General features: G+C 46.0%; 1 protein-coding gene across 1 annotated transcript in view; it reads right to left on the reverse strand.

Moving 5' to 3' along the window:
- Window positions 1–25,720, reverse strand: part of ccdc33 (coiled-coil domain containing 33) — a 218,295-nt gene that overhangs the window by 47,693 nt on the left and 144,882 nt on the right. The window contains exon 14 of the mRNA XM_080216251.1: window positions 3,735–3,910. Coding sequence (XP_080072377.1) covers window positions 3,735–3,910 — 176 coding nt within the window. The remainder of the gene's footprint in view (window positions 1–3,734; window positions 3,911–25,720) is intronic.

Below are 25,720 nucleotides of genomic sequence, written 5' to 3' on the forward strand. Positions count from 1 at the left end.
TTCATTCGTTGTCGTAGTGTCTGCCTGGTCTCCCCAGTGTACCATGCCTCGGGACATCCTTTCCTGCAGCGTATCAGGTAGACAATGTTGTCCAGTCCATAAGTTACCCCAGTCCAACGCTTAGCAGGTAGATAACATGAGGACGGCCTCAACTGGGATCTTGGGTTCATGTCACGTTATCTTTAACCCCCATGACTTGCCTGGGTTTGCAAAATCTCACTAACTGTCCTGCCTGGAGACAACACATTTCTTTAAACCGTGTTTAACCCTTTCTCCACTCACATTGTCTGTACCTTTAAGACATGATTACTTGTAAAGACTCGCATTCCAACCATTATTTTGTAAATTGAGTTTGTGTCTTTATATACCCTGTTTGTGAACACAACTCCCACTTGTGTTCCGAAAGCTGGTGGCTTCTGCTACCAAATAAACCTATTGGACTTTAACCTGGTGCTGTGAGACTTCTTATTATGTGGATTGGCCATGGTAAATATTTGGAGTTAGAGAGATAGGGGACGGGATAAGGCCCTGATAAGGGACTCAGTCTCAGAGAGAGAGTCAGTGCTGACTCGCTGGGCTGAATGGCCTCCTTCTGCCTTGTAGGGATTCTATGATTCCAAATATCGACTTGGCAGAGAGTCGTGAGGAGAGTTGAAAAGGTGGGGATGTTTGTTTAAAGTTAAAGTTTATTCATTAGTGTCATGAGTAGGCTTACATTAACGCTGCAATGAAGCTACTGTGAAAATCCCCGAGTCGCCCCATTCCAGTGCCTGTTCAGGTACACTGAAGGAGAATTTTGCACAGCCAACGCAACTAACCAGCATGTCTTTGGGGCTGTGGGGGGCAAACCAGAGCACCCAGAGGAAACCCACGCAGACACGGGGAGAATGTGCAGACTCTGCACAGACAGTGACCCAAGGCCGGGAATTGAACCTGCGTCCCTGATGCTGTGAGGCCGCAATGCTATCCACTGCGCCACCGTACCGGCCTAGGTTTGGGTAGGGAATTCCGGAGGTTTGGGCTTAGACAGGCGAAGGCTTGCTGCCAATGGCTAAAGCAAGAAAAATAACCTGGAATATTCTTCTCTGAGCCTGTGCTAGGTGATCACCTGAGCCACAGGTTTATCTGTCGCACCGTACCTTATTCCTCCAGTAATACAGTGAGATTTAATACGTTCAGACTTCACATTTCCAGCTGCAGCCTCCTCACAATATTGATGTGGACATAACCTTAATAAATATACCAGTGACTTCAGAGTGGGAGAAAGGCAAAATCATTTTTCCCGATATATCTAAACTGGGGATTTGTGTGTGGGTTCTGATTCCAATTATGGGGAATATTTACCCACCAGCCTATAGGCTGCAAATAGCTTCCAACTGATCAGCCTCAGAAAGCAGAAGCAAAGCTTGCAAGGGTTGGTTTGTTTGATCATGTGGACAGGCTTAGATACGGATTGTATTTCACGTTTAATTTGGATAATGGGCAGCAGAAGCCACTAGAATAAAATTTGTGCACCACAGGCAAAGTCAGAGATTTGACACGACTGCCCCACACCCCCCCCACCACCCCCTCACCACCACCACCCCCACCCCCACCCCCCACTGACCATGGGACAGGATGGGCAACACACTGACACAATGGTTAGCACCGCTGCCTCACAGCGCCAGGGACCAGGGTTCGATTCCGGCCTCAGGTCACTGTCTGTGTGCAGTGTGCACATTCTCCCCGTGTCTGCGTGAGTTTCCTCCCACAGTCCAAAAATGTGCAATTGGCCATGCCAAATTACCCCTTAATGTCCAAAGGTGTATAGGTTAGGATTAGCCATGCTAAATTGCCTCTTAGAGTCCAATGATGTGCAGATTAGGTGGATTGGCCATGCTAAATTGAACCTTAGTGTCAGGGGCATGAGCTAGGGTAAATGCAAGGGGTTACAGGGATAGGTCTGGATGGGATTGTGGTCAGTGCAGACACGATGGGCTGAATGGCGTCCTTCTGCACTGTAGGGATTCTATAATTCTGAGTTGATTCAAGGACTAGGAGCCAAGGCCCCAAAGGTAGCGTGTGGCCCCAGGGTGATGGCTTAGACACAGCTGTTAACTATGGCTCAGTGGGAAGGTCATGCTTCTCTGAGCCAAAATGTTCTGAGTTTAAGTTGAGCTCCAAAGATCAGAACACCCTCCAGGCTGGACACCCAATGGCTGAGCATCTTGTGGTGTTGGATCTTCCAGGTAGAATATCCAGCTGAGGTGCCAACTGGGACGCTGGCTGGGCAGCATTTATTTGTCATCCTTAGCTGCCTGAGGACAATTGAGAGTCAACCACATTGCTGTGACTCTGGAGCTACATGTAGGCCAGACCGGGTAAGGACGGCAGATTTTCTTCCCTGAAGGACATTAGTGAACCAGATGGATGTAAAAGATCCCGTGGCACTATTTTTAAAAGAAGGAGAGGGCCCAGGTCAATAAACATCACTCAACAACATCAGATAATCCACTTGTCACCGTGATGCTGTTTGTGGGAGTTTACTGTGTGTACATTGGCTGTTGTGTTTCCTTCATTACAACAATTCACAATTACTTCCTTCTGAGCTGCCCTGAGGCGGCGAAAGGCTTTATACAATTATCTTTCCCTTCTGAAACCCAGAGAATAGGAGCAGGAGGAGACCATTCAGCCCTTCGAGGCTGCTCCGCCAATCATACAAATCATAGAAATATATATCATAGAAACCCTACGGTGCAGAAAGAGGCCCTTCAGCCCATCGAGTCTGCACCGAACACAATCCCACCCAGGCCCTGCCCCCATATCCCTACACATTTACTCTAATCCCTCTAACCTATGCATCCCGGGGCAATTTCAGCACAGCCAATCAACCTAACCCGCACATCTTTGGACTGTGGGAGTATGATCATGGCTGATCATCTAACTCAATAGCCTGATCCCACCTTCCCCCCAGTATCCTTTGATCCCCCTCGCATCAACAGCTATATCTAACTGCTTCTTGAAAACATCCAATGTTTTGGCCTCAGTTACTTTCCGTTGGAGCGAATCCCACAGGCTGCCCACTCTCTGGGTGAGGTCATTTCTCCTCATCTCTGTCCTACACTGTTTCCTCAGACCGTGACCCCCTAGTTCTGTACTTCCCCATCTTCAGGAACATCCTTCTCGCAATTACCCTGTCCAGTCCTGTTAGAGGTTTACAGGTTTCTGTGAGAATCCCCCCACCCGATTCTTCCAAACTCCAGCGAACACAATCCTAACCGACACAATCTCTCCCCGTGCGTCAGTCCCGCCATCCCAGGAATCAGCCTGGTAAACCTTCTCTGCACTCCCTCCTTAGCAAGGACATCCTTCCTCAGATAAGGAGGCCAGAACGGCTCACAATACTCAAGGTGTGGCTGCTCCAAGGCCCTGTGTAATTGCATTAAGACATCTCCTTCCCATGAATCCTCTTGCTATGAAGGCCAACATACCATTTGCCTTTTTTATCGCCTGCTGCGCCTTCAGTGATTGCTATACAAGGACACCCAGGTCCCATTGCACATTCTTCTCTCCTAAGTTATGGCCATTCAGATAGTAATCTGTCTTTTTGCTATCAAAGTGGATAACATTTATCCAAATCATACTGCATCGGCATCACGTACTGACACTCTGGTTAGCCAGCACCTCACAAGTCACTGGTCAGTCCGGATTACACAACCTACGTGGGCTGGAGACTGGCTAAAGGGAAACTCTACCTTCTCTGAGCGGGAACAGCAGCTGGTTGGGTCTGGAGGGGACTGGGAGCTCCGACTGGCTCCTGCTGCTGCGTCTCTCTCTCCTGCGGACGAGGACTGCGGAAAAGGTAGTCGTATTCGGGAAGTATCTGTGCCAGGGCATCGTAGGGCGGGAGACTAACTCTGTCCTGCCGTAGCTGTGAAAGGAATAAAGGGATATAGTAAAGCAAATAAAGCATTAACTTCACAACAATCGATGTTTACACAGTATCCTTAATAGTGTCTTAACGTTGTTATGGTTCAGGTTAGAAATATATAGAAATATAGAAGATAGGAGCAGGAGGAGGCCATTCAGCCCTTCATCACAATCATGGCTGATCGTCCAACTCAATCCTGCTTTCTCCCCATAACCTTTGATCCCCTTCACCCCACGTGCTATATCCAGCCGCCTCTTGAACACATTCCATGTTTTGGCATCAACTACTTCCTGTGGTAATGAATTCCACAGGCTTACCACTCTCTGGGTGAAGAAATGTCTCATTTCTGTCCTAAATGGTCTACCCTGAATCCTCAGACTGTGACCCCTGGTTCTGGACTCCCCCACCATCATGAACATCCTCCCTGCATCCACCCTGTCTAGAGAATTCTATAAGTCTCTATGAGATCTCCTCTCCTTTATTCATCTGGACTCCAGTAAAAACCATCCTAACCTAGTCAGTCTCTCCTCATACATGCCCGGAATCGGCCTGGTAAACCGCCAAAGTGTTTTATGAAGCCCGCCTGAATCATATGTTTTGCATTTTGAATTTGGTTAGGATAAGCACGACATGTTCCATTTCAGGAATGATTCAAGTGACCCACTAGGGAGCTTTTATCAACAAAGTTTATTTAAGAATATAGTTAACATGTATAGTAAGAAAATTAGCAATAACTTAGATCAATTATAAGCGAAAGCAAAACAACCACAATAATGTATAACCTTGAACAAATATATTATCAGAAATTGCATTTAAAACCAATTTCCAATAAGCAAAACCCTCTAAACAGATTTATCACTGCACAGGCTAAAGCTCACTTAATTCTGGAATCTAGTTCCCTGGATTGAATGCTGAGTTCAAATGATCTTGAAAACTCAGAGCAGCTTGTCATCCCCAAAACACTGAACCCTTACTGCACCATGGCAACAAGACTTTCTTTCAGCTAACTGGTAAAACCTTCAAAGCAAAACAGAAGGAGAAAGATACTCTTTTTTCCAGCTTGCTTCTAAGACTGCCTCTAACACTGCAGCCAAAACAAAACAAAAAACAACCCTTGTCAACTGACAGTTTTTTCTCCTCCCATAATATCACCTAAGACTGTGAGCATGATTTAGAAAAAAAACTTTCTTAAAGGGATACTAACATCACAACGTTATAAAACGTTCCAAAGTGCCCCACAATGTCACAATTATATATTGTTGTATAACAAAATATGCTACCAGCCACATAGAAGATAGCAAGAGAAGGCCATTTGGCCCTTCGAGCCTGCTCTGCCATTCATTACAATCATGGTTGATCATCCAACTCAATAGCCTAATCCTGCTTTTTCCCCATAACCTTGGACCCCCTTTGCCCTAAGTGCTATCTCAGTAAAGGCCACATTTTCCACATCTCCTCCCACCCCACCCCATGGCGTGTTCCGTGGAGCTGGAGAAGGTCCGCCATTGGCCGTCAGTGGGATCTTCTGGTCCCGTTGCTGCCAAAGGGATTTCCCATTGTTTGCAACAACACCCCGCAGCCCCCCCCCACTCCACCCTCCACCGCTGGGGAACACACAGCAGGGGGATCGATGCCAATATGAATGTAGAGAAAATTACATTGATTGGATCAGATGACCAAAGACTTGGTCAAAGAGGTAGTTTTTAAGTTGGGGGGAGCTCCACACAGACAGTCACCCCAGCTGGAATTGAACCCGGGTCCCTGGTATTGCGAGGCAGCAGTGCTAACCACTGTGGTAATGAAGAAGGCGAATGGAATTTTGTCCTTCATTGCTAGAGGGATGGAATTAAAAAACAGTGAGGTTATGTTGCAGCTGTATAAGGTGCTGGTGAGGCCACACCTGGAGTACTGTGTACAGTTTTGGTCTCTTTACTTGAGAACTGGAGTGGGCGCAAAGGACATTCACTCGGTCGATTCCGGAGTTGAAAAAGTTGGCTTATTAGTAGACTGGGGCTATACTCATTGGAATTCAGAAGAATGAGAGGAGATCTTATAGAAACATACAAGATTACGAAGGGAATAGATAAGATAGAAACAGGGAAGTTGTTTCCACTGGTGGGTGAGACTAGAACTAGGGGCATGGCCTCAAAATAAGGGGGAGCAGATTTAGGACTGAGTTGTGGAGGAACTTCTTCACCCAAAGGGTTGTGAGTCTGTGGAATTCCCTGCCCAGTGAAGCAGTTGAGGCTACCTCATTGAATGTTTTAAGGCAAAGATAGATAGATTTTTGAACACTAAAGGAATTAAGGATTATGGTGAGTGGGTCGGTGAGTGGAGCTGAGTCCACAAAAAGATCAGCCGTGATCTTATTGAATTCGGAGCAGGCTCGAGGGGCCAGATGGCCGACTCCTGCTCCTAGTTCTTATGTTCTTATATGTCGCTCATAAAATTGGCTCCTGCAGTTCTTACACTGCCATGCCTTCATCACTAATTGCAAAGTGACTTGGGACATCCTAAGGACACGAAAGACAATTATAATAAAGCCCTTGTACACTATTAAACTTCAACAACTCTGGATGTGTACCTGACACAGGCAAACTGAGAGTGGACTCTGGAGGAATCATTCGTGAAGTTTTAGTACAATTACGGTTAAAAATATTTTGACTTGAAAATAATGGACATGTTTTGTTTTAACTTGAACCATTCTGCCTTTCTCTAACACACTGAAAACTCCTTCAGGTGCTGCAGAGTACAGAATACTAAATTATCTATTAAGCAGGAGAGACTTGACAAAGATACCATGGGCACAGAGAAAGGGAATTTTTTTTAAATTAGTGTCACAAGTAGGCTTACATTAACACTGCAATGAAGTTACTGTGAAAATCCCCTAGTAGTTACACTACAGCGCCTGTTTGGGTACATTGAGGGAGAATTTAGCACAGCCAATGCATCTAACCAGCACGTCTTACGGACTGCGGGAGGAAACCGGAGCATCCGGAGGAAACCCACGCAGACACGGGGAGAACGTGCAGACTCCACACAGGCAGTGACCCAAGCTGGGAATCGAACCCAGGTCCCTGGAGCTGTGAAGCAGCAGCGCTAACCACTGTGCCACCCTGTTGATGCAAAAACAGAAAATGCTGGAAAATCTCAGCAGGTCTGGCAGTATCTGTGGAGAGAGAATAGAGCCAACGTTCCGAGTCTGGACGATACTAACAGATCATAGTCTGATGAAGCCAGTGTCACCCGGACTCGAAACATTGACTCTATTCTCTCTCCACAAATGCTGTCAGACCTGCTGAGATTTTCCAGCATTTTCGGTTTTTGTTTCAGATTGCAGCTTCTGCAGCATTTTGCTTTGATCTTATTGAATTTGACGATCGGCCATGATCAAAATGAATGACAGGCTCAAAGGGCCAAATGGCTGATGTTCTTCTACTTTCTATATTGTGTAAAATTTTCTCCTTCACAAATTAATCCAATTCTCTTTTTGATAGTTACTGAGCATAGAATTTAATCCAGAGGGCGAGAGTCTTGGCTGCCAACTGGAGAGCCAATGAGAGTCCCGCGTCTCATCCAAAAGGGGAGGGCTCTCCGCATTATGCACCAATCAGCCACTTTCGCGGCTAGGGGGTGGGGCTTTCCCCCAACACTGGGGCCTGTTCGGGTACACTGAGGGAGAATTTAGCATGGCCGATAACCAGCACGTCTTTCAGACTGTGGGAGGAATCCAGGAACTGGGAGAACTGGGCACAGACAGAACAGACCCAAGCCAGGAATCGAACCCTGCTCCCTGACGCTGTGAGGCAGCAGTGCTACCCACCGTGCCAAGATTCCTGTCGGGCAAAGGAAGCAAAGAGTAGATGGGAATGTGAGAATTGAAACAGAAACAGATCTTCTCGAATAGCAGAACAGCCTCGAGGGGCCGAATGGCCGACTTCTGCTCCTATTCCATACACTCCACACTACTAACTGCTTCTAGACTTTAATATGCAATATATTCCAGACTGTAACAACTTGTTGCATAAAGAAATTACTCCTCATCATATGCTGGTGCTTTTGCCAATGATATATCTTCTGATATGCAAATTTGAAAACAAAAGGTTTTCTTTCAAGAGGGTAATCTCTAATTTGCAGCTTTTTGGTACTTTCAAGTCGAACATTTCTCAGTCCCGTCTTTTCCTCTCAGATTTGTTCACAAGCATAAGATGAAGGCAATAACATGGGTTTGATGTTCCACTGTATCTGAGGCACAGTTTCCATGCAATGAAACAACAAAGTTATACTGTTCTAATCTCATAACCAGAAACAGCGATGTGAAAAATGTCAGAGGAAGGACATTTCTGGATAAACTGCAAAGAATCTTTTCAATATTTTTTTTTATATTTTATCCCCTGCTATTTTCCTTGTTAAAACTTATAAAGTCATAGAGGTTTTACAGCTTAAGTAAAAGTTTATTTATTCGTGTCATAAGTAAGGCTTACATTAACACTGCAATAAAGTTACTGTGAAATTCCCCTAGTTGCCACATTCTGGCACCTGTTCAGGTCAATGCACTGTGGGAGGAAACCGGAGAACCCAGAGGAAACCCACGCAGACACAGGGAGAATGTGCAGACTCCGCGCAGACGGTGACCCAAGCTGGGAATCGAACCCAGGTCCCTGGTGCTGTGAGGCAGCAGTGCTCACCACGGTGCCGCTCCATGGAAACAGGCCTTTTGGCCCAACTTGTCCATGCCACCCTTTTTTAACCACTAATCTAATTCCAATTGCCCACATTTGGCCCATATCCCTCTGTACCCATGGAACTGTCCAAATGCTTTTTAAAAGACAAAATTGTACCCGCCTCTAATACTACCTCTGGCAGCTTGTTCCAAACACTCACCACCTTCTGAGTGAAACAATTGCCCCTCTGGACCCTTTTGTACCTCTTCCCTCTCACCTTAATCCTAAGCCCTCTAATTTTAGGCTCCCCAACCTTTGGAAAAAGATGTTGACTATCTAGCTGATCTATGCCCCTCATCATTGTGTAGATCTCTATAAGGTCACCCCTCAGCCTCCTATGCTCCAGAGAAAAAAGCCCCAGTCTATTCAGCCTCTCCTTATAACCCAAACCATCAAGTCCCAGTAGCATCTTTTCTGCCCTCTTTCTAGTTTAATAATAGCCTTTCTGTGACCGAACTGTACACAGTATTCCGAGTGTGGCCTTCCTGATGTCTTGTACAACTTCAACAAGCCATCTCAACTCCTGTACTCAGTGAAATGCATGAATGTCATGAAATCTTAAAGGATAAAAGGCCATTCAGTCCATTGGGTCCCTGCCTACTTCTTTGAAAGAGTTATCCTAGTACTTGTCCCACTCCTCCGCATGTGCCATAAAGCTAACCAAACTTTTGCTCCCCCGCATGTGTGCGCTGTTCCACGGAATACAAAGGAATACCAGATAACTGTGCACAAATAATATCATCTTCTTCATCTTGTTGTCCAGGATATCTCGACAGGAGTACCCCAGGGTATGTCCCAGGCCCAACCATCTTCAGCTTCATCAATGACCTTCCTTCCATCGTTACATCGTAAGGGGATGGTCGCTAATGACTACACAATGTTCAATATCAATCACAGCTCCTGAAATACTGGAGCAGCCCATGTCCAAATGCAACAAGACTGGGACAATACTTAGTATGGACTGAGAAGTGGCAAGTAATATTCACGCCAAGTAAGTGCCAGGCATTTACCATCTCTAACAAGAGAGGATCTAACCATCGCTCCTTGACATTCAATGGCATTACCATCGCTGAATCCCCCACTATCAACATCCGAGGGGTTACCATTGACCAAACACTGAACCAGACTAGCCATATAAGTACAATAGCTACCAGAGAAGGTCAAAGGCTAGGAATCTTGCAGTGAATAGCTTCCCAAAGTCAGTCCACCATCAAAAAGGCACAATTCAGGAGCGAGATGGAATATTCTCCACTTGTCTGGATGACTGCACCTCCAACTAGAACTAAGGGGCATAGCCTTAAAATAATGGGGAGATTTAGAACTGAGTTGAGGAGGAACTTCACCCAAAGGGTTGTGAATCTGTGGAATTCCCTCCCAGTAGTTGAGGCTACCTCACTGAATGTTTTTAAGGCAAAGATAGATAGATTTTTTTTAAAAGCAGAAGATTAAGGGTTATGGTGAACGAGCGGGTAAGTGGAGCTGAGTCCACAAAAAGATCAGCCATGATCTTATTGAATGACGGGGCAGGCTCAAGGGGCCAGATGACCCACTCCTGCTCCTAGTTCTTATGTTCCAACAACACTCAAGAAGCTCAACACCATCCAGGACAAAGCAGCTCACTTGATTGTTACCCATTAGACAGCACCTTCCTTTGGGATAACCCTAAAAGATATGAGATAAATTAACATCTACCAATCAGTAATGTTTCATTTAAATTGATTACAAGGCAGATAAAGAGGAAGATAGTGGAATCGTGGTATCGTCACTGGTCTCATAATCCAGGAGCCAGGGTAATGCTTTGGGAATATGGCTTCAAGTCTTACCAGAGGGAATGGAATTTAATTTGCCAAATTACACATCCATTCTGGAGCTAGGAACAGAATAGAATCGTAGAATCACAGAATGCCCCCTATCCATTGACTCCATCTATACTTCCTGCTGCTTGGTATGACTCCTGCTCTGCCCAAGATGATAAAAAATTACAAACGGTCATGAACGAAGCCCAGTCCATCTCTCAAACCATTCTCCCATCCATTGACTCTGTTCCCACTGCCTTGGAAAAGCAGCCCGTAGCCACGCACCCCGGACATTCTCTCTTCCACCTACTTCCGTCAGGAAAAAGACACAAAAGTCTGAGGTCACGTACCAACCAATTCAAGAATAGCTTCTTCCCTGCTGCCGCCAGACTTTTGAATGGACCTACCTCGCATTAAGTTGATCTTTCTCTACACCCTAGCTATGACTGTAACACTACATTCTGCACCCTTTCCTTTCCTTCTCTCTAGTAAGAAGTCTCACAACACCAGGTTAAAGTCCAATGGGTTTATTTGGAATCATGAGCTTCTGGAGCGCTGCTCCTTCATTGGGTGAGTCACATACCTGATGAAGGGGCAGCGCTCCGAAAGCTCATGATACGAAATAAACCTGTTGGACTTTAACCTGGTGTTGTGAGACTTCTTACTGTGCCTACCCCAATCCAACGCCAGCATCATCCTTCTCCATGAACAGTATGCTTTGTCTATATAGAGTGGAAGAAACAATACTTTTCACTGTATATCAATACATCTGACAATAATAAATCAAATCAAAAGTCACTAATGCAATTCAAATTCAACTAATAAATGTACAATTTGAGATCTGCTGTTTAAAATTAACCATCTGGTTTATTAACGCCTCTTTAGGGAAGGAAATCTGCCTCCGTAACTGGTCTGGCTCCAGACCCACTTTAACTCTGAAATGCCCTCGGGAACGGCTGAGATGAGCCTTCATGCCCTTCTCGCCAATGGTGAACGAATACTCCCCCTCACTGCACTTTCTCCAGTAGTGGAGCGCACAAATCCCCATAGGCATCGGCGGGACTGGAAGATCCCACCATCCACCAACAGCGAGCCACCTCCGATGGGCAAATACACCACACAGTGGGCAGAAACCCCCACCGCTCTGCTTCCCTCTCCACGGACACTGTCAGACCAATTGAATATCCCCAGCTTTTTCCGTTTTTAATTTCAGATCTGTGGCAATATTTTGCTTCTGTTGCAACTGATAATCATTCCTGAATCCATATCTCTTGATCCCCTCGCTCATTTAGCATCTTAATTTTCCAAAGAGAACATGAGGCCCCTCCCCCCAACCTTATTCTTATTCTTAAAATGCATCATCTCATTTTTATCTGAATGGAATTTAGTTTATACGTCCATTCTGTGGGTTAGAACAGAATCACCAAATTCCTACGGTGCAGAAGGAGGCCATTCAGCCCATCATTCCTGCAACAACAACAATCCCACTCAGCCCCTATCCCCATAACCCCATGCCTTTACCTACTAATCCTCGGACACAAAGGGACAATTTAGCGTGGCCAATCCACCTAACCTGCACATCCTTGCACATTAATAGACAATTTAGCATTGCTAATCCATCTAATCTGTACATCTTTGGCTACTAAGAGCAATTTAGCATGGCCAATCCATCTAACCTGCACATCCTTGGACTGTGGGGGGAACCAGAGTACCCGGAGGAAACCCACACAGATACAGGGAGAAAGTACAAACTCCACATAGACAGTGACCCGAGGCCGGGAATCGAACCCGGGTCCCTGGCACTGTGAGGCAGCAGTGCTAACCACCGTGCCACCCCAGCAATGTTGATACAAAATTATGCCACGATTCGGCACCAAAACACAAGGGCGGCCTGAAAACGAGTCAACAAACTTCTTAAAAGAGTATGTAGTATATTGGTCAGACTTAAGTTCTTGTTCAAATACTCACAGTTGCTGTGAGGGGCCTGTAGTAAGCCCCCATTTGACGCATTCTGAGTATAAACCGGCCTCCTCCAAACTTAAAACATCCACCGAGAAGGCGGGCCTCAACTGTTCCCTTTCCCTGTGCACTGAGCACACAAAGTACCCAGTAGCAAACCTGATTGGGTGCCCGAGTCACTTCCGCAGCCTCCCTTCAGAAGGTTGCTAAGTCGCTTCTACCGAGTTACCATTGAGATCAAATTTTGATTTGTTCTCATTCAGAAGGCGCCAAGAAACTGCTCCTTGGCACACGGTGTCGGCACCGTAGTGCTAGTGAGGTGCGCTTGAACAGACACTGCACCCCAACCCACCCCCCCCAACTCCCAGACTCCTAACCCCACCCACCTAATGCTTTGGGCCCAGGCCACATTCATCTCCGTTCTGGTGGAAGACAATGTACAGAGTTTTTGGTCGCCACAACACAGCCTTTCCTTAGCAACCGCTCACAACACACTGGCTGAGCCTGGGGAGGTGGGGGAAGGGAGTAAGAAAGTTACCATGGGAGCAAACTCGTTTGATTGGCAGGTGGGGGGGAAGTGGGGGGGGAAATGGCCTCTTACTTCAAGAAAAAGACGCACTTCTCAAAATATGAAGAAAATGCAATGTTTTAAATCATATATTTGGATGAAAAACAATTAAAGATCTAAAGAGGACATGCTTCGTACTTATTGTTACGACATATTTTTGCTAACCTATCACCGTAGGTTCCCCCGAGCCCCCCAGATTCAGAAGCTTCAGTTCAAGAGAACTGGGTGACATCCGATCGCTGCAAACAAGAGGAATATGTCCAACACTTGTATCTTTTTTGAATTGCCCCGGAGCCTGGGGGGGGGAGGAGACTACAGTTTCCCGCTTGCTTTCTCCATGGCAACCCCTCAAGCCAATCAGAGACGACTTGCCAACCAATCGGCACGTCAGGTTTGGAGGAAAAACGGTGGAGAGAATTCGTCTCTGATCCTCTTAGTCACCCCCCCCCCCCCAAAAATCAACCCCTGGAAACCAACACTGATTTGATTTTGATTTATTATTGTCACATGTGTCGGTAAGCAGTGAAAAGTATTGTTTCTTGCGCCCTATACAGACAAAGCATACTGTTCATAGAGTACACAAGGGAGAGGGTGCAGAATCTAGTTTTACAGTTATAGCTAGGGTATAGAGAAAGATTAACTTAATATAACCAAAAGAGAAAATGCTGGAAAAACGCAGAAGGTTTGACCCTTTTTCAAAGGGTCATCTGGACTCGAAACGTCAGCTCTTTTCTCTCCTTACAGATGCTGCCAGACCTGCTGAGATTTTCCAGCATTTTCTCTTTTGGTTTCAGATTCCAGCATCCACCATAATTTGCTTTTATTCAGCTTAGTGCGCGGTAAGTCCATTCAAAAGTCTGATGGCAGCAGGGAAGAAGCTGTTCTGGGGTTGGTTGATACGTGACCTCAGACTTTTGTATCTTTCTATTCCAACGGAAGAAGGTGGAAGAGAGAATGTCCGGGGTGCGTGGGGCCCTTAATTCTGCTGGCTGCTTTTCCTGAGGTAGTGGGAGTGTAGACAGAGTCACTGGATGGGAGGCTGGTTTGCGTGATGGACTGGGATATGTTCACAACACTTGCTCCCGCAGGATGTCCTGTAGATTTTCACAGCTGTGAAATTTCATTCGCGGTTTAGCCTGTGTTGTTACATTTGATAACCCCCATAACTGGCAGGGGGATTCCCTGATCAACCTCCCTATAGAATACGAGCTCCCTGGTGATTGGTAATTACCTCACCAGGTGGAGCTCGTATACTGAGTCCTTTATAAAGCAAGACCCTGAGCGGGTCCATTATTGCACTGTCCTGGTTGGGACCTGTTTGTGTTCACCACAGGCTTGTGGTTATGCTTGACTTTTTTTTGTGCAATACAGCCCTGTTCCTTTACAGCCGACTCCTGGAATTACTATATTATGTTAAGTGATTGGCAGTAGCCATTTTGTACATGGCAAGATCCCACAATGAGCAATGTGATCAATTAATCAGTTTTGGGAGGGTTGGTTGCTGGATAATTATAGGCTGAGTCTCATTCTCATCCTGTACCATGGGACACTTCAATAATAATCTGTTACTTGTGGGAATTTATTTTTATTCTGACCATCCAATGACTCTGTTTACACTTCCCGCTGCCTTGGCAAAGCAGCCAACATAATTAAGGACCCCTTGCACCCCGGACATTCTCTCTTCCAGCTTCTTCCATCTAGAAAAAGATACAAATGTCTGAGGTCATGTACCAACAGACTCAAGAACAGTTTCTTCCCTGCGGCTACCAGACTTTTGAGTGGACCTACCTCGCATTAAGTTGATCTTTCTCTATACCCTAACTTTGGCTTTAACACTACATTCTGCACTCTCTCCTTTCCTTCTCTATGAAAGGTATACTTTGATTTGATTTGATTTATTACTGTCAGGTGTATTAACACACAGTGAAAAGTATTGTTTCTTGCATGCTATACAAAGATCTTATCATGCACAGTGGGTTAGCACTGCTGCCTCACAGTGACCTGGGTTCGATTCCCAGCTCGGGCCACTGTCTGTGTGGAGTCTGCACGTTCTCCCCATGTCTGTGTGGGTTTCCTCCGGGTGCTCCGGTTTCCTCCCACAGTCCAAAGATGTGCGGGTTAGGTGGATTGCCCATGCTAAATTGCCCCTTAACGTCAGGGAGGTTAGGAGGCTTAGTATTTGGGGTTACAGGATTAGGACAGGGCCGGGGTAGGATTGTTGTCGGTGCAGGCTCGATGGGCCAAATGGCCTACATCTGCATTGTAGATTCCATGAACTATGAACTCGAAACTATTTTCAGCCAATGTCCTTCACTAAAACAGTAAAATGCATTAAGAGGGTTATTGTTGAAAGCAGCCTTCGCTAATTCCACGCACTGGTATCTCTTAATTGCGCCTAAACAGAATAAGATGTCAATTTGTTTTTGATTCAGACGGACGATGAGAGGCAATGATAGCTGTTTGGGGCGGGCTGCAGTGAGCCAAGTTCTGCAGAGTGGACACTAAATGCCTTTAGATGGATCCTGTGTTTATCTGTACACAGTCGCTCCAGCTTGTATCTGATCAGCAACATAATCCCACTGGCAACGACAACGGTGTATCTGATGTCAGCCCATTTCCACTCTTGCGGTTATCAGGAGTGCCGATCTCCCGCTGCCTTCCCCTCTCCGACTGACACCACTCCCAGCCTGGGCTGCGACGAGGGAGAGCCGCAGGCTCCCTTTCCGGCCTTATAGGAATTCATCTCACACCACACATGGCTGCGATCGATGCCTGGCTGTCTTCTCCCAGGTTAAGCGATACGCAAGCGAGCTCACGGAGCAGGGAGGTGTAATTAGTTCCTCCCTGGGGCCTTGCTGCCCCTGTGGAGGGCTGGGGAGATGGTAAATCAGTGGGTTAATGGATGGATGGAGCGGGGGAGGAGGGGAGAGGCGGATAGGTCGCTGCTTATCTGCATAGGAGACAGACAGGCAGGCCAGACCGCAGCTCAGAACACACTCTTATTGCCTTCATTGATCAATCACTTCTTTAGCAGTTAACATTGTTAAAAGCCATTATTCTGCAGGAACAACAGAAACTGCCAGAAATTTGATCAAGTCTGGTTCCAACTGGAAAACGGCTGCCGAATCTTCCAGGATCTGGCAATGGGTCTCAACTCACCATTCAGCCCTTTTATCATAGAATCCCTACAGTGCAGGTGAACATAAAGGACTAGGAGCAGGAACAGGCCCCCCCGGCCCCTCGAACCTGCTCCACCATTCAATAAGATCATGGCTGATCTTTTCATGGACTCAGCTCCACTTACCCGCCCGCTCACCATAACCCTTAATTCCTTTACTGCTCAAAAATCTATTCTTTGCTTAAAAACACTCAATGAGGTAACCTCACTGGGCAGGGAATTCCACAGATTCACAACCCTTCGGGTGAAGAAGTTCCTCCTCAACTCAGTCCTACATCTGCTTCCCCTTATTTTGAGGCCACACCCCCTAGTTCTAGTCTCACCCACCAATGGAAACAACTTCCCTGCTTCTATCTTATTTATTCCCTTCATAATCTTATATGTTTCTATAAAATCTCCCCTCATTCTTCTGAATTCCAATGAGTATAGCCCCAGTCTACTCAGTCTGTCCTCGTAAGCGAACACTCTCAACTCCAGAATCAACCTAGTGAATCTTCTCTGCAGCCCCTCCAGTGCCAGTATATCCTTTCTCAAGTAAAGAGACTAAAACTGTACACAGTGCTCCAGGTGTGGCCTCACTAGCACCTTATACAGCTGCAACATAACCTCGCTGTTTTTAAACTCCATCCCTCTAGCAATGAAGGACAAAATTCCATTTGCCTTCATAAATACCTGCTGCACCTACATGAAGGAGGCCGACATCAATCCCACTCAGACCCTACCCCCGTAGCCTCATATATTTACCTTACTACTCTCCCTGATGCTAAGGGACAATTTAACATGGCCAATCACCCTAACCTGTACACCTTTGGATATTAAGGAGAAATTTAGCATATCCCACCCACCTAGTCTGCACATCTTTGGATGCTAAGGGGCAATTTAGCATGGCCAACACAACTATTCTGTACATCTTTGGACACTAAAGGACAATTTAGCATGGCCAATCCACCTAACCTACATATCTTTGGACACTGAGGGGCAATTTAGCACAGCCAATCCACTTAACCCACACATCTTTGGACACTAAGGGGCAGTTGAACATGACCAATCCAACTAACCAGCACGTCTTTCGGACTGTGTGAGGAAATCAAAGCTCCCAGAAGAAACTCACACAGACGTGGGGAGAATGTGCAAACTCCACACAGACAGTGACCCAAGGTTGGAATTGATCCCCGGTCCCTGGCGCTGTGAGGCATGATGTGGAGATGCTGGCATCATGGCTACCATCGACACCTCAAATTGCTGGCTCCAAGTGGAGAGGATCTCCAAGAAGATTGCGCATATCGACACAGACATCCTTCCTGTGGTATGAGGCAGCAGTGCTAACCACTGTACCACCAGATTTCATTACATCTTTGATGCTGGATAGTAATTGCACCTCTGCAATGATCTCCTAATCATGTGCCTGCTCATTTATGACTGTAAAATAATCTGTTTACATAAATGATTAACAGACTAATAACTCTGAGCAACGCCAGTCCCTGATGGGTTCCGCATTTACTGTATAAAGATTAACATACAGCTCTCTCACTCTCCCTTATCTATCAGCCACATGACACGAGCAGGATGTTAGCAATTACTGAGCATAGTCCCAGTCCTTTCTGATCTTGTAATTCTCATTCATAAATGGCAATGTGCTTTCATTTATTTTTAGCTACCATCCCTACACAGCTTAGCACTGCTGCCACACAGCGCCAGGGTCCTGAGTTCAATTCTGGCTTCACATCACTGTCTGTGTGGAGTTTGCACATTCTCCCCATGTCTGTGTGAGTTTTCTCCCACACTCCAAAACTGTGTAGGTTAGGGTGGATTGGCCATGCTAAATTGCCCTTTAGTGTCCAAAGATATGCAGATTAGGTGGATTGGCCGTGCTAAATTGTCCCTTAGTGTCCAAAGATGTGTGGGTTATGTGGATTGGCCATGCTAAATTGTCCCTTAGCATCCAAAGATGTGTGGGTTATGTGGATTAGCCATGCTAAATTGTCCCTTAGTGTCCAAAGGTGTGCAGGTTATGTGGATTAGCCATGCTAAATTGTCCCTTAGTGTCCAAAGGTGTGCAGGTTATGTGGATTAGCCATGCTAAATTGTCCCTTAGTGTCCAAAGATGTGTGGGTTATGTGGATTGGCCGTGCTAAATTGTCCCTTAGTGTCCAAAGGTGTGCAGGTTATGTGGATTAGCCATGCTAAATTGTCCCTTAGTGTCCAAAGGTGTGCAGGTTATGTGGATTAGCCATGCTAAATTGTCCCTTAGTGTCCAAAGGTGTGCAGGTTATGTGGATTAGCGGGGTAAATACATGGGTTAAAAAGGATAGGGTCTGGGTAAATAAAGTACTCTGACAGAGAGTCGGTGCAAACTCAGTGGGCTGAAAGGCCTCATTCTGCACTGTGGAGCTTCTAATATTCTATCCCCATATTATAACCCCAGAGTAACCCTTAACAGCACTGGAGTGCAGTGGTTGAAGAGGCCAGCTCACCACCACCTTCCCAGGTGCAAGTAGGGGTGGGCAATAAATGTTGACCTAGCCAGTGTCACCCACACCCCTCGAAAGAGCAAGTAAAAAATCCTGTAACGACCGGGAGAGTGTCTGCCACACGAGATATCAGAAACTGGGTCAGACTCAACTGGGAGCTGAACTCAGAGACAAAATAGTTGTTATAAAAATGTAACAGATTAGCTGGAATGTCGACCTTTGGAAGAAACTAAATAAATACCTCGTTTTAATACAGCAACCTCGCTGGAGAATTAATTGACTGCCAAATGCTAACCGCTGTCATCATCAATGCTACTCTGACAATGAATTGGATTATAATGCAAATACATTCAATTTAAACTTGCTTTAAACACATAATTCGCTGTACTTTTTTTAAACTGCAGCTTTGCCAATGTCAAATCTCTTTCCTGACGTCTAAACGATTTTCTAACCACATGGCTGGAAGTATCTGACTTTGTGGGCAAAGGGGGAAGTCACAAGCAGATCAGCTACAATCTTAGTAGCAGGTTGAAAGAGCCGAGTGGCCTACTCCTGTTCCTAATTCACAGGTTGGTATGACTTACTGGCTAATTAACGTCAGGTTTGGATCGAAGGATCAGTCAGGGAGATTGGCGTGGCCGATTTGCCAGTCAATAATTAATGCAGTCATACAGGTGTTGTCAATTGTTGGTATCTAATACTAACTTCCGATCTGCACCACTGTCCCTCAACCATAACTAAACCCTAACTACTAACCATCAATCGATTCCATTGTCCCTTAACCATAGCCAAACCTTAACTACTAACCATCAATCTGCAGCATCATCCCTTAACCATGAACAAACCCTAACTATTAACCATCAATCTACACCACCGTGCCTTAACCAGTACTAAACCTTAACTATTAACCATCGATTTACATCATCATCCCTTAACCATTACCTACTAACCATCAATCGACTCCAATGTCCCTTAACCAGAACCAAACCTTGACTATTAACCACTGCAGCATCATCCTTTAACAGAACCAAACCTTGACTATTAACCACAAATCAGCACTACTGACCCTTAACTATAACCAAACCTTAACTATTAACCTTAGGAGTGGCACAGTGGTTATTTTGAGGTGAATTTCCTGTATTAAATTATGGAATCATAGAATCTCTGCAGTGCAACAGAGGCCATTTGGCCCATCAAGTCTACACTGACTCTCCAACAGGGTATTTTACCACAGGCCCTCTTCCCTCTAACCCCTTAACCCCACATATTTACCATGGCTAATCCCATCTAAGCTGCGCATCTGTGGGGCAATTTAGCATGGTTAATCCACTTAACCAGCACGTCTTTCAGACTGTGGGAGGAAACCGATGCAGACACGGGGAGAATGTGCAGACTTCGCACAGTGACCCAAGCTGGGAATCGAACCCAGGTCCCTGGAGTTGTGAGGCAGCAGTGCTAACCACTGTACCATTTTTCCCGTGTCCACGAGAGACATAGCAGGAAAAGGATCGGCTAAACATTGCCATGCAACTTATTTTCCAGAGGTTGGGCCCAAACCTTCTGAAATATTCCCATTAAAATTCCAGGCATGGTCTTATGGTCCATGATGACTGAAACCACGGCAGAGGAATTGATTGTCCATTGGATGTCGTTGATGGCACCTTTCTCACAATTCCCAGGAAAGCGAAACGTGATGGAAAGTCAGCATTGTGGATGACACACAGTCGTGGTCATAAACAGCACGGTGACACAGTGAGTTAGCACTGCTGTCTCACAGTGCCAGGGACCCAGGTTCGATTCCCGGCTTGGATCACTGTCTGTGTGGAGTCTGCGCATTCTCCCTGTGTCTGCGTGGGTTTCCTCCGGGTGCTCTGGTTTCCTCCCACAGTCCAAAGATGTGCAGGTTAGGTTGAATTGACCATGCTAAATTGCCCCTTAGTGTCGGGGGAACTAGCTAGGGGTTTACAGGAATAGGGACTGGGTGGGATTGTGGCCAAATGGCCTCCTTCTGCAGTGTAGAGATTCTATAATTCTCTGATGATGCTCCGGTTTCCTCCCACAGTCCAAAGATGTGTGGGTTAGGTGGATTGGCCATTCTAGATTCACCCTGAGTGTTAGGGGGATTAGCAGAGTAAATATGTGGGGTTACGAGGATAGGGGCTGGGTGGGATTGTGGTCAGTGCAGACTCAATGGGCCGAATGGCCTCCTGTTGCACCGTAGGGATTCTGTGATTGAATGAAATAAAGGACAGGGATATTGGAAGGAGGCAGAGAGCAGGGAGCGGTGTGAAGGAAGATCTTGGCACCGGAGGTTAGGTCCCCCTGCGGCTTCAGCATCTGTTGCTCCAATATGTTAGCCTGTTGAGAGACAGACGTCACCAACGGCCACTCCACAACCCTCGGTGCCAGCCAGGTACAGTGACATGTTGCTGGAGAAGGCCAGGGCTGGCTGGTAACTGCCGGGGCGTGTAAACACAGCTAACAAGCGTGACCGATGACTAGGGCATTGATGACTGGGGGGGTGGGGCCATTCAATCAAAAGGATTCTGCCAAGATTGTAGTCCATTGACTGTCTACACTTCCCGCTGCCTCGGGAAAGCAGCCAGAATAATCAAGGGTCCTACACACCCCAGACATTCTCTCTTCCATCAGGAAAAAGATACAAAAGTCTGAGGTCGTGCACCAACCAACTCAAGAACAGCTTCTTCTCTGCTGCTGTCTTTTGAATAGAGTCAGAGAGGTTTACAGCATGGAAACAGGCCCTTCGGCCCAACTTGTCCTTGCTGCCTTTATTTTTAAACACCTAAGCTAGTCCCAATTGCCCACATTTGGCCCATACCCCTTTATACCCATCTATCTGTCTAAATGCTTTTTAAAAGACAGAATTGCACCAGCCTCTACTACCACCTCTGGCAGCTTGTTCCAGAATGGACCTACCTTGGACTTTAATCTGGTGCTGTGAGACTTCTTGCTGTATCAGACTTTTGAATGGACCTACCTCGCATTAAGTTGATCTTTCTCTACACCCTAGCTATGAATGTAACAACTACATTCTGCACTCTCTCTCCCCTTTCCTTCTCTGTGAACGGTATGCCACGCAAGAAACAATACTTTTCACTGTATCCCAATACATGTGACCCATCGTGTCTGCACCGACTATAATCCCACCCAGGCCCTATTCCCGTAACCTCACATATTTACTGTAATCCCCCTGACACTAGGGTTAATTTAGCATGACCAATCAACCTAACCCGCACATCTTTGGACTATGGGAGGAAATTGGAACACCTGGAGAAAACCCACACAGACACAGGGAGAATGTGCAAACTCCGCACAGTCAACTGAGGCAGGAATTAAACCCGGGTCCCTGCCGCTGTGAGTCAGCAGTGCTAACCACTGTGCCATCCACATCTACAAACATCCTCTCCCTCCACCACCGACGCTCAGTAGCATCAGTGTGTAGTATTTACAAAAGGCACTGTAAAAATTCGCCAAAAATCCTTAGACAGCACCTGCCAAACCCTCAACCACTTCCATCTAGAAGGACAAGGGCAGCAGATACATGGGAACAGCACCACCTGCAAGTCCCCTCCAAGCCACTCGCCGTCCTGACTTGGAAATATCTCAGCCGTTCCTTCGCAGTCGCTGGGACAAAATCCTGGAAATCCCACCCTGACGTCAACCCACAGCACGAGGACCGCAGCGATTCAAGAAGGCAGCTCACCACCACCTTCTCAAGGGCAACTAGGGGTGGGCAATAAATGCTGGCCTGGTCAGTGATGTCCAAGTCCCATGAACGAATAAAAAAAAATTTACTCTGCCAAGGGATTACATCAGCTTTCGATTATTGCTTGTTGTTTAATAAACCCTTATGCAGAAAGCAGAAGGTGAATTTCATCCCTGCTGTCTCCTCCTCACATGCATTATGTCACTTCCAATCGCGCAGTTTATTCTGAAATTTATTTTTATATAATGAATGACAGAGCACACTGCACTGGATTAGGGTAATTGCAACTCAGTCTGTCCTGAAATGTTCATATGTTTAAATTAAGTTTAAATATAATAACATGTTTTAAATGAATTTCTGTCCTTCGAATCCCTAAAATACCGAGGTAGTGATTCATGCTAATATAATCACGAGCCTCCCCTAAGGGACCCGACTGGTCAAAGCAGAATCTTAATTAAAGCATGTCAGCAGTCTGTGAGCAAATGGCGCATCGTCCATCTGTCTATCAAGGACAGAGGTCCGTGCACATTTACAGAGCACTGTGCGCAGTTTTGGTCCCCTTATTTGAGAAAAGATGTAGTGACATTGGAGGCAGTTCGGAGGAGGTTCACTCGATTGGTTCCAGAGATGGGGAGTTTGTCGTATGAAGAGAGATTCAACAGTTTGTGGATTCATAGAGTCCCTACAGTGACCATTTGGCCCATCGAGTCTGCACCGACTACAATCCCACCCAGGGCCTATCCCCATAACCTTACATAGTTACCCTCGCTAATCCCCCTGGCACTGAGAGGCAATTTAGCACGGCCAATGCGCCCTAACCCGCACATCTTTCAGACTGGGAGGAAACCGGAGCACCCAGAGGAAACTCACACTGACACGGGGAGAATGTGCAAACCACTGTGTCACCATGCCACCCACACTTCCCAGTGTAGATCATTTTGAAATTGCCACGGAATGTAGGAATGTTGAATTGAGAACAGGGTTGAGTTTACATGCGAGTTAATAGATTGTTAAATAACCTCAAGGTAGCAGGAGTTAGAATTTTATTATTTATTCATTAGTTTTGCAAGTAGGCTTACATTAACACTGCAATGAATTTACTGTGAAATTCCCCTAGTCGCCATACTCCGGCACCCATTGAGGTACACTGATGGAGAATTTAGCACAGCCAATGCACCTAACCAGCATGTCTTTCAGACTATGGGAGGAAACTGGAGCACCCGGAGGAAACCCATGCTGATACAGGGAGAATGTGCAAACTCCACACAGACAGTGATTGGAGGCTGGAATTAAACCCGGGTCCCTGATGTTGTGGGGCAGCTAACCACTGTGCCACCTTTAGGCTAATACTCTCTGGAATTTAGAAGAATGAGGGGAGATCGAATTGAGGTTTACAAGATGATAAAAGGTCTGGATAAAGTAGGCGTGGAGCGGATGCTTCCTCTTGTGGGACATTCTGGGACGAGAGGTCACACTCTTAGGATAAGGGGCAGCAAATTTAAAACAGAGTTGAGGAGAAACTACTTCTCCCAAAGGGTTGTGAATCTGTGGAATTCACTGTCCCAAAGTGCGGTGGATGCTGGGACAGTGAGTGAATTTAAGGAGGAGTTAGACAGATTTTTAATTGGGAATGGGGTTGAAGGGTTATGGGGAGAAGGCAGGAAAATGGGGATGAGGAACACATCAGCCATGATCGAATAGTGCAGCAGACTCAATGGGCCGAATGACCTCATTCTGCTCCTATATCTTATGAACTTATCTAAACTGTGTTACAGTCACCATCAGAAACATCCAGTCAAACTTGGAAACTAGCTGGTACTGGTCCAAACTGGTCTTGTACAATGAAACTCCAGTTCAGAGCAGTTCCAGGCATTTCCCAAGTTTTACTGTTTTCTTTCCCCTTCTCTGATACTTGACATGCAGGAAACATTTAGCACCATAGAATCCCTACAGTGCAGAAGGTGCCTATTCAGCCCATCGAGTCTGCACTGACAACAATCCCACCCAGACCCTATTCCCGTAACCCCACAGATTTACTCTGCTAACCCCCCAACACTAAGGGGCAATTTAGCATGGCCAATCTGCCTAACCTACGCATCTTTGGATGCTAAGGGGCAATTTAGCATGGTCAATCCCCACAACCTGAACATCTTAGAACACTAAGGGGCAATTTAGCATGGCCAATCTTCATAACCAACACATCTTGGAACACTGAGGGGCAATTTAGCATGGCCAATCCACCTAACCTGCACATCCTGGGAAACTAAAGGACAATTTAGCATGGCCAATCCCACAAACCTGCATTTCCTTGGACACTAAGAGGCAATTCAGCATGGCCAGTCTACCTAATCTACACATCTTTGGACATCAAGGGATGTTTAGTAGCCTTGGAGAGGGCACGGCTTCACTCCCAAGTGGAAGGAAAGTGAACATTAGTTTATGAATTGGCCGTGGGGAATTAAAACCTTTGAGATCATAGCATCATAGAATGTGTACAGTGCAGAAGGAAGCCAAGCTGCTCTTCAAGTCTGCACTGACTCAGCACCCTAGCCTGGCCCACAATCCTCCCAACATGTTCCTCTCTCATTGCTCAACCTCATGGAGAGCTGGCCCATTGCCCGATACATCAGAAGCTTCTCTCAACTCTTCAGCACATTTTAATTCCCATCAGTCCTGGGATTGTCACCCACCAAATGTTCCGGATTTAATCTTCTTCTTTAACTTCCCGATGTTTAAAACCTTCCTGCTTTCCAGTGGGGGATATTGTTATTCTTAAACGCGACCAAAATAAAATTGGACGTCTTTATCTGAAACTGGTTGAAAGAGCAGCTTACTCAATTCCTCTTCAAAGCCATCGCATGTTGTGCAGTCCTCAGGGGTAGAAAATGAAATGGGTTTTTGCGTTTACTCCAGAGGGAAGATTTCACTTCTGTTCTTTCGTTTCATTTTTGAAGCTTCCAGTTTGTTGTTTTGTCTGTTAATGTGTTTTTTTTAAAGTATAAAAATATTCACTGGTTTTATACTTTAAAACTAAAGTATTAAGAGTAAGCCACTTAGTGGCAAGTAGGCTTACATTAACACTTCAATGAAGTTATTGTGAAAATCCTCTAGTCGTCACACTCCTGTTCGGGTACACTGGGGGAGAGTTTAGCATGGACAATTCATCTAACCAGTACGTCTTTCAGACTGTAGAAGGAAACCCACACAGACACGGGAAGAACACTGAAACCAATGTTCCAAGGTCGGAGTTGAACCCGGATCCCTGAGGCAGCAGTGCTAACCACTGTGCCACCCATCATATTTCTTTCTTAGACACTAAGATTACTGTGAAAAACCAGCCGGTAATTGCTACTCCAGACTCGCATTCATGTGCTAATCCTGCCACTC

This window comes from Carcharhinus amblyrhynchos, chromosome 32 (genome assembly GCF_965287045.1).
Source record: "Carcharhinus amblyrhynchos chromosome 32, sCarAmb.v2.hapA, whole genome shotgun sequence".
In the NCBI taxonomy this organism is placed as follows: domain Eukaryota; kingdom Metazoa; phylum Chordata; class Chondrichthyes; order Carcharhiniformes; family Carcharhinidae; genus Carcharhinus; species Carcharhinus amblyrhynchos.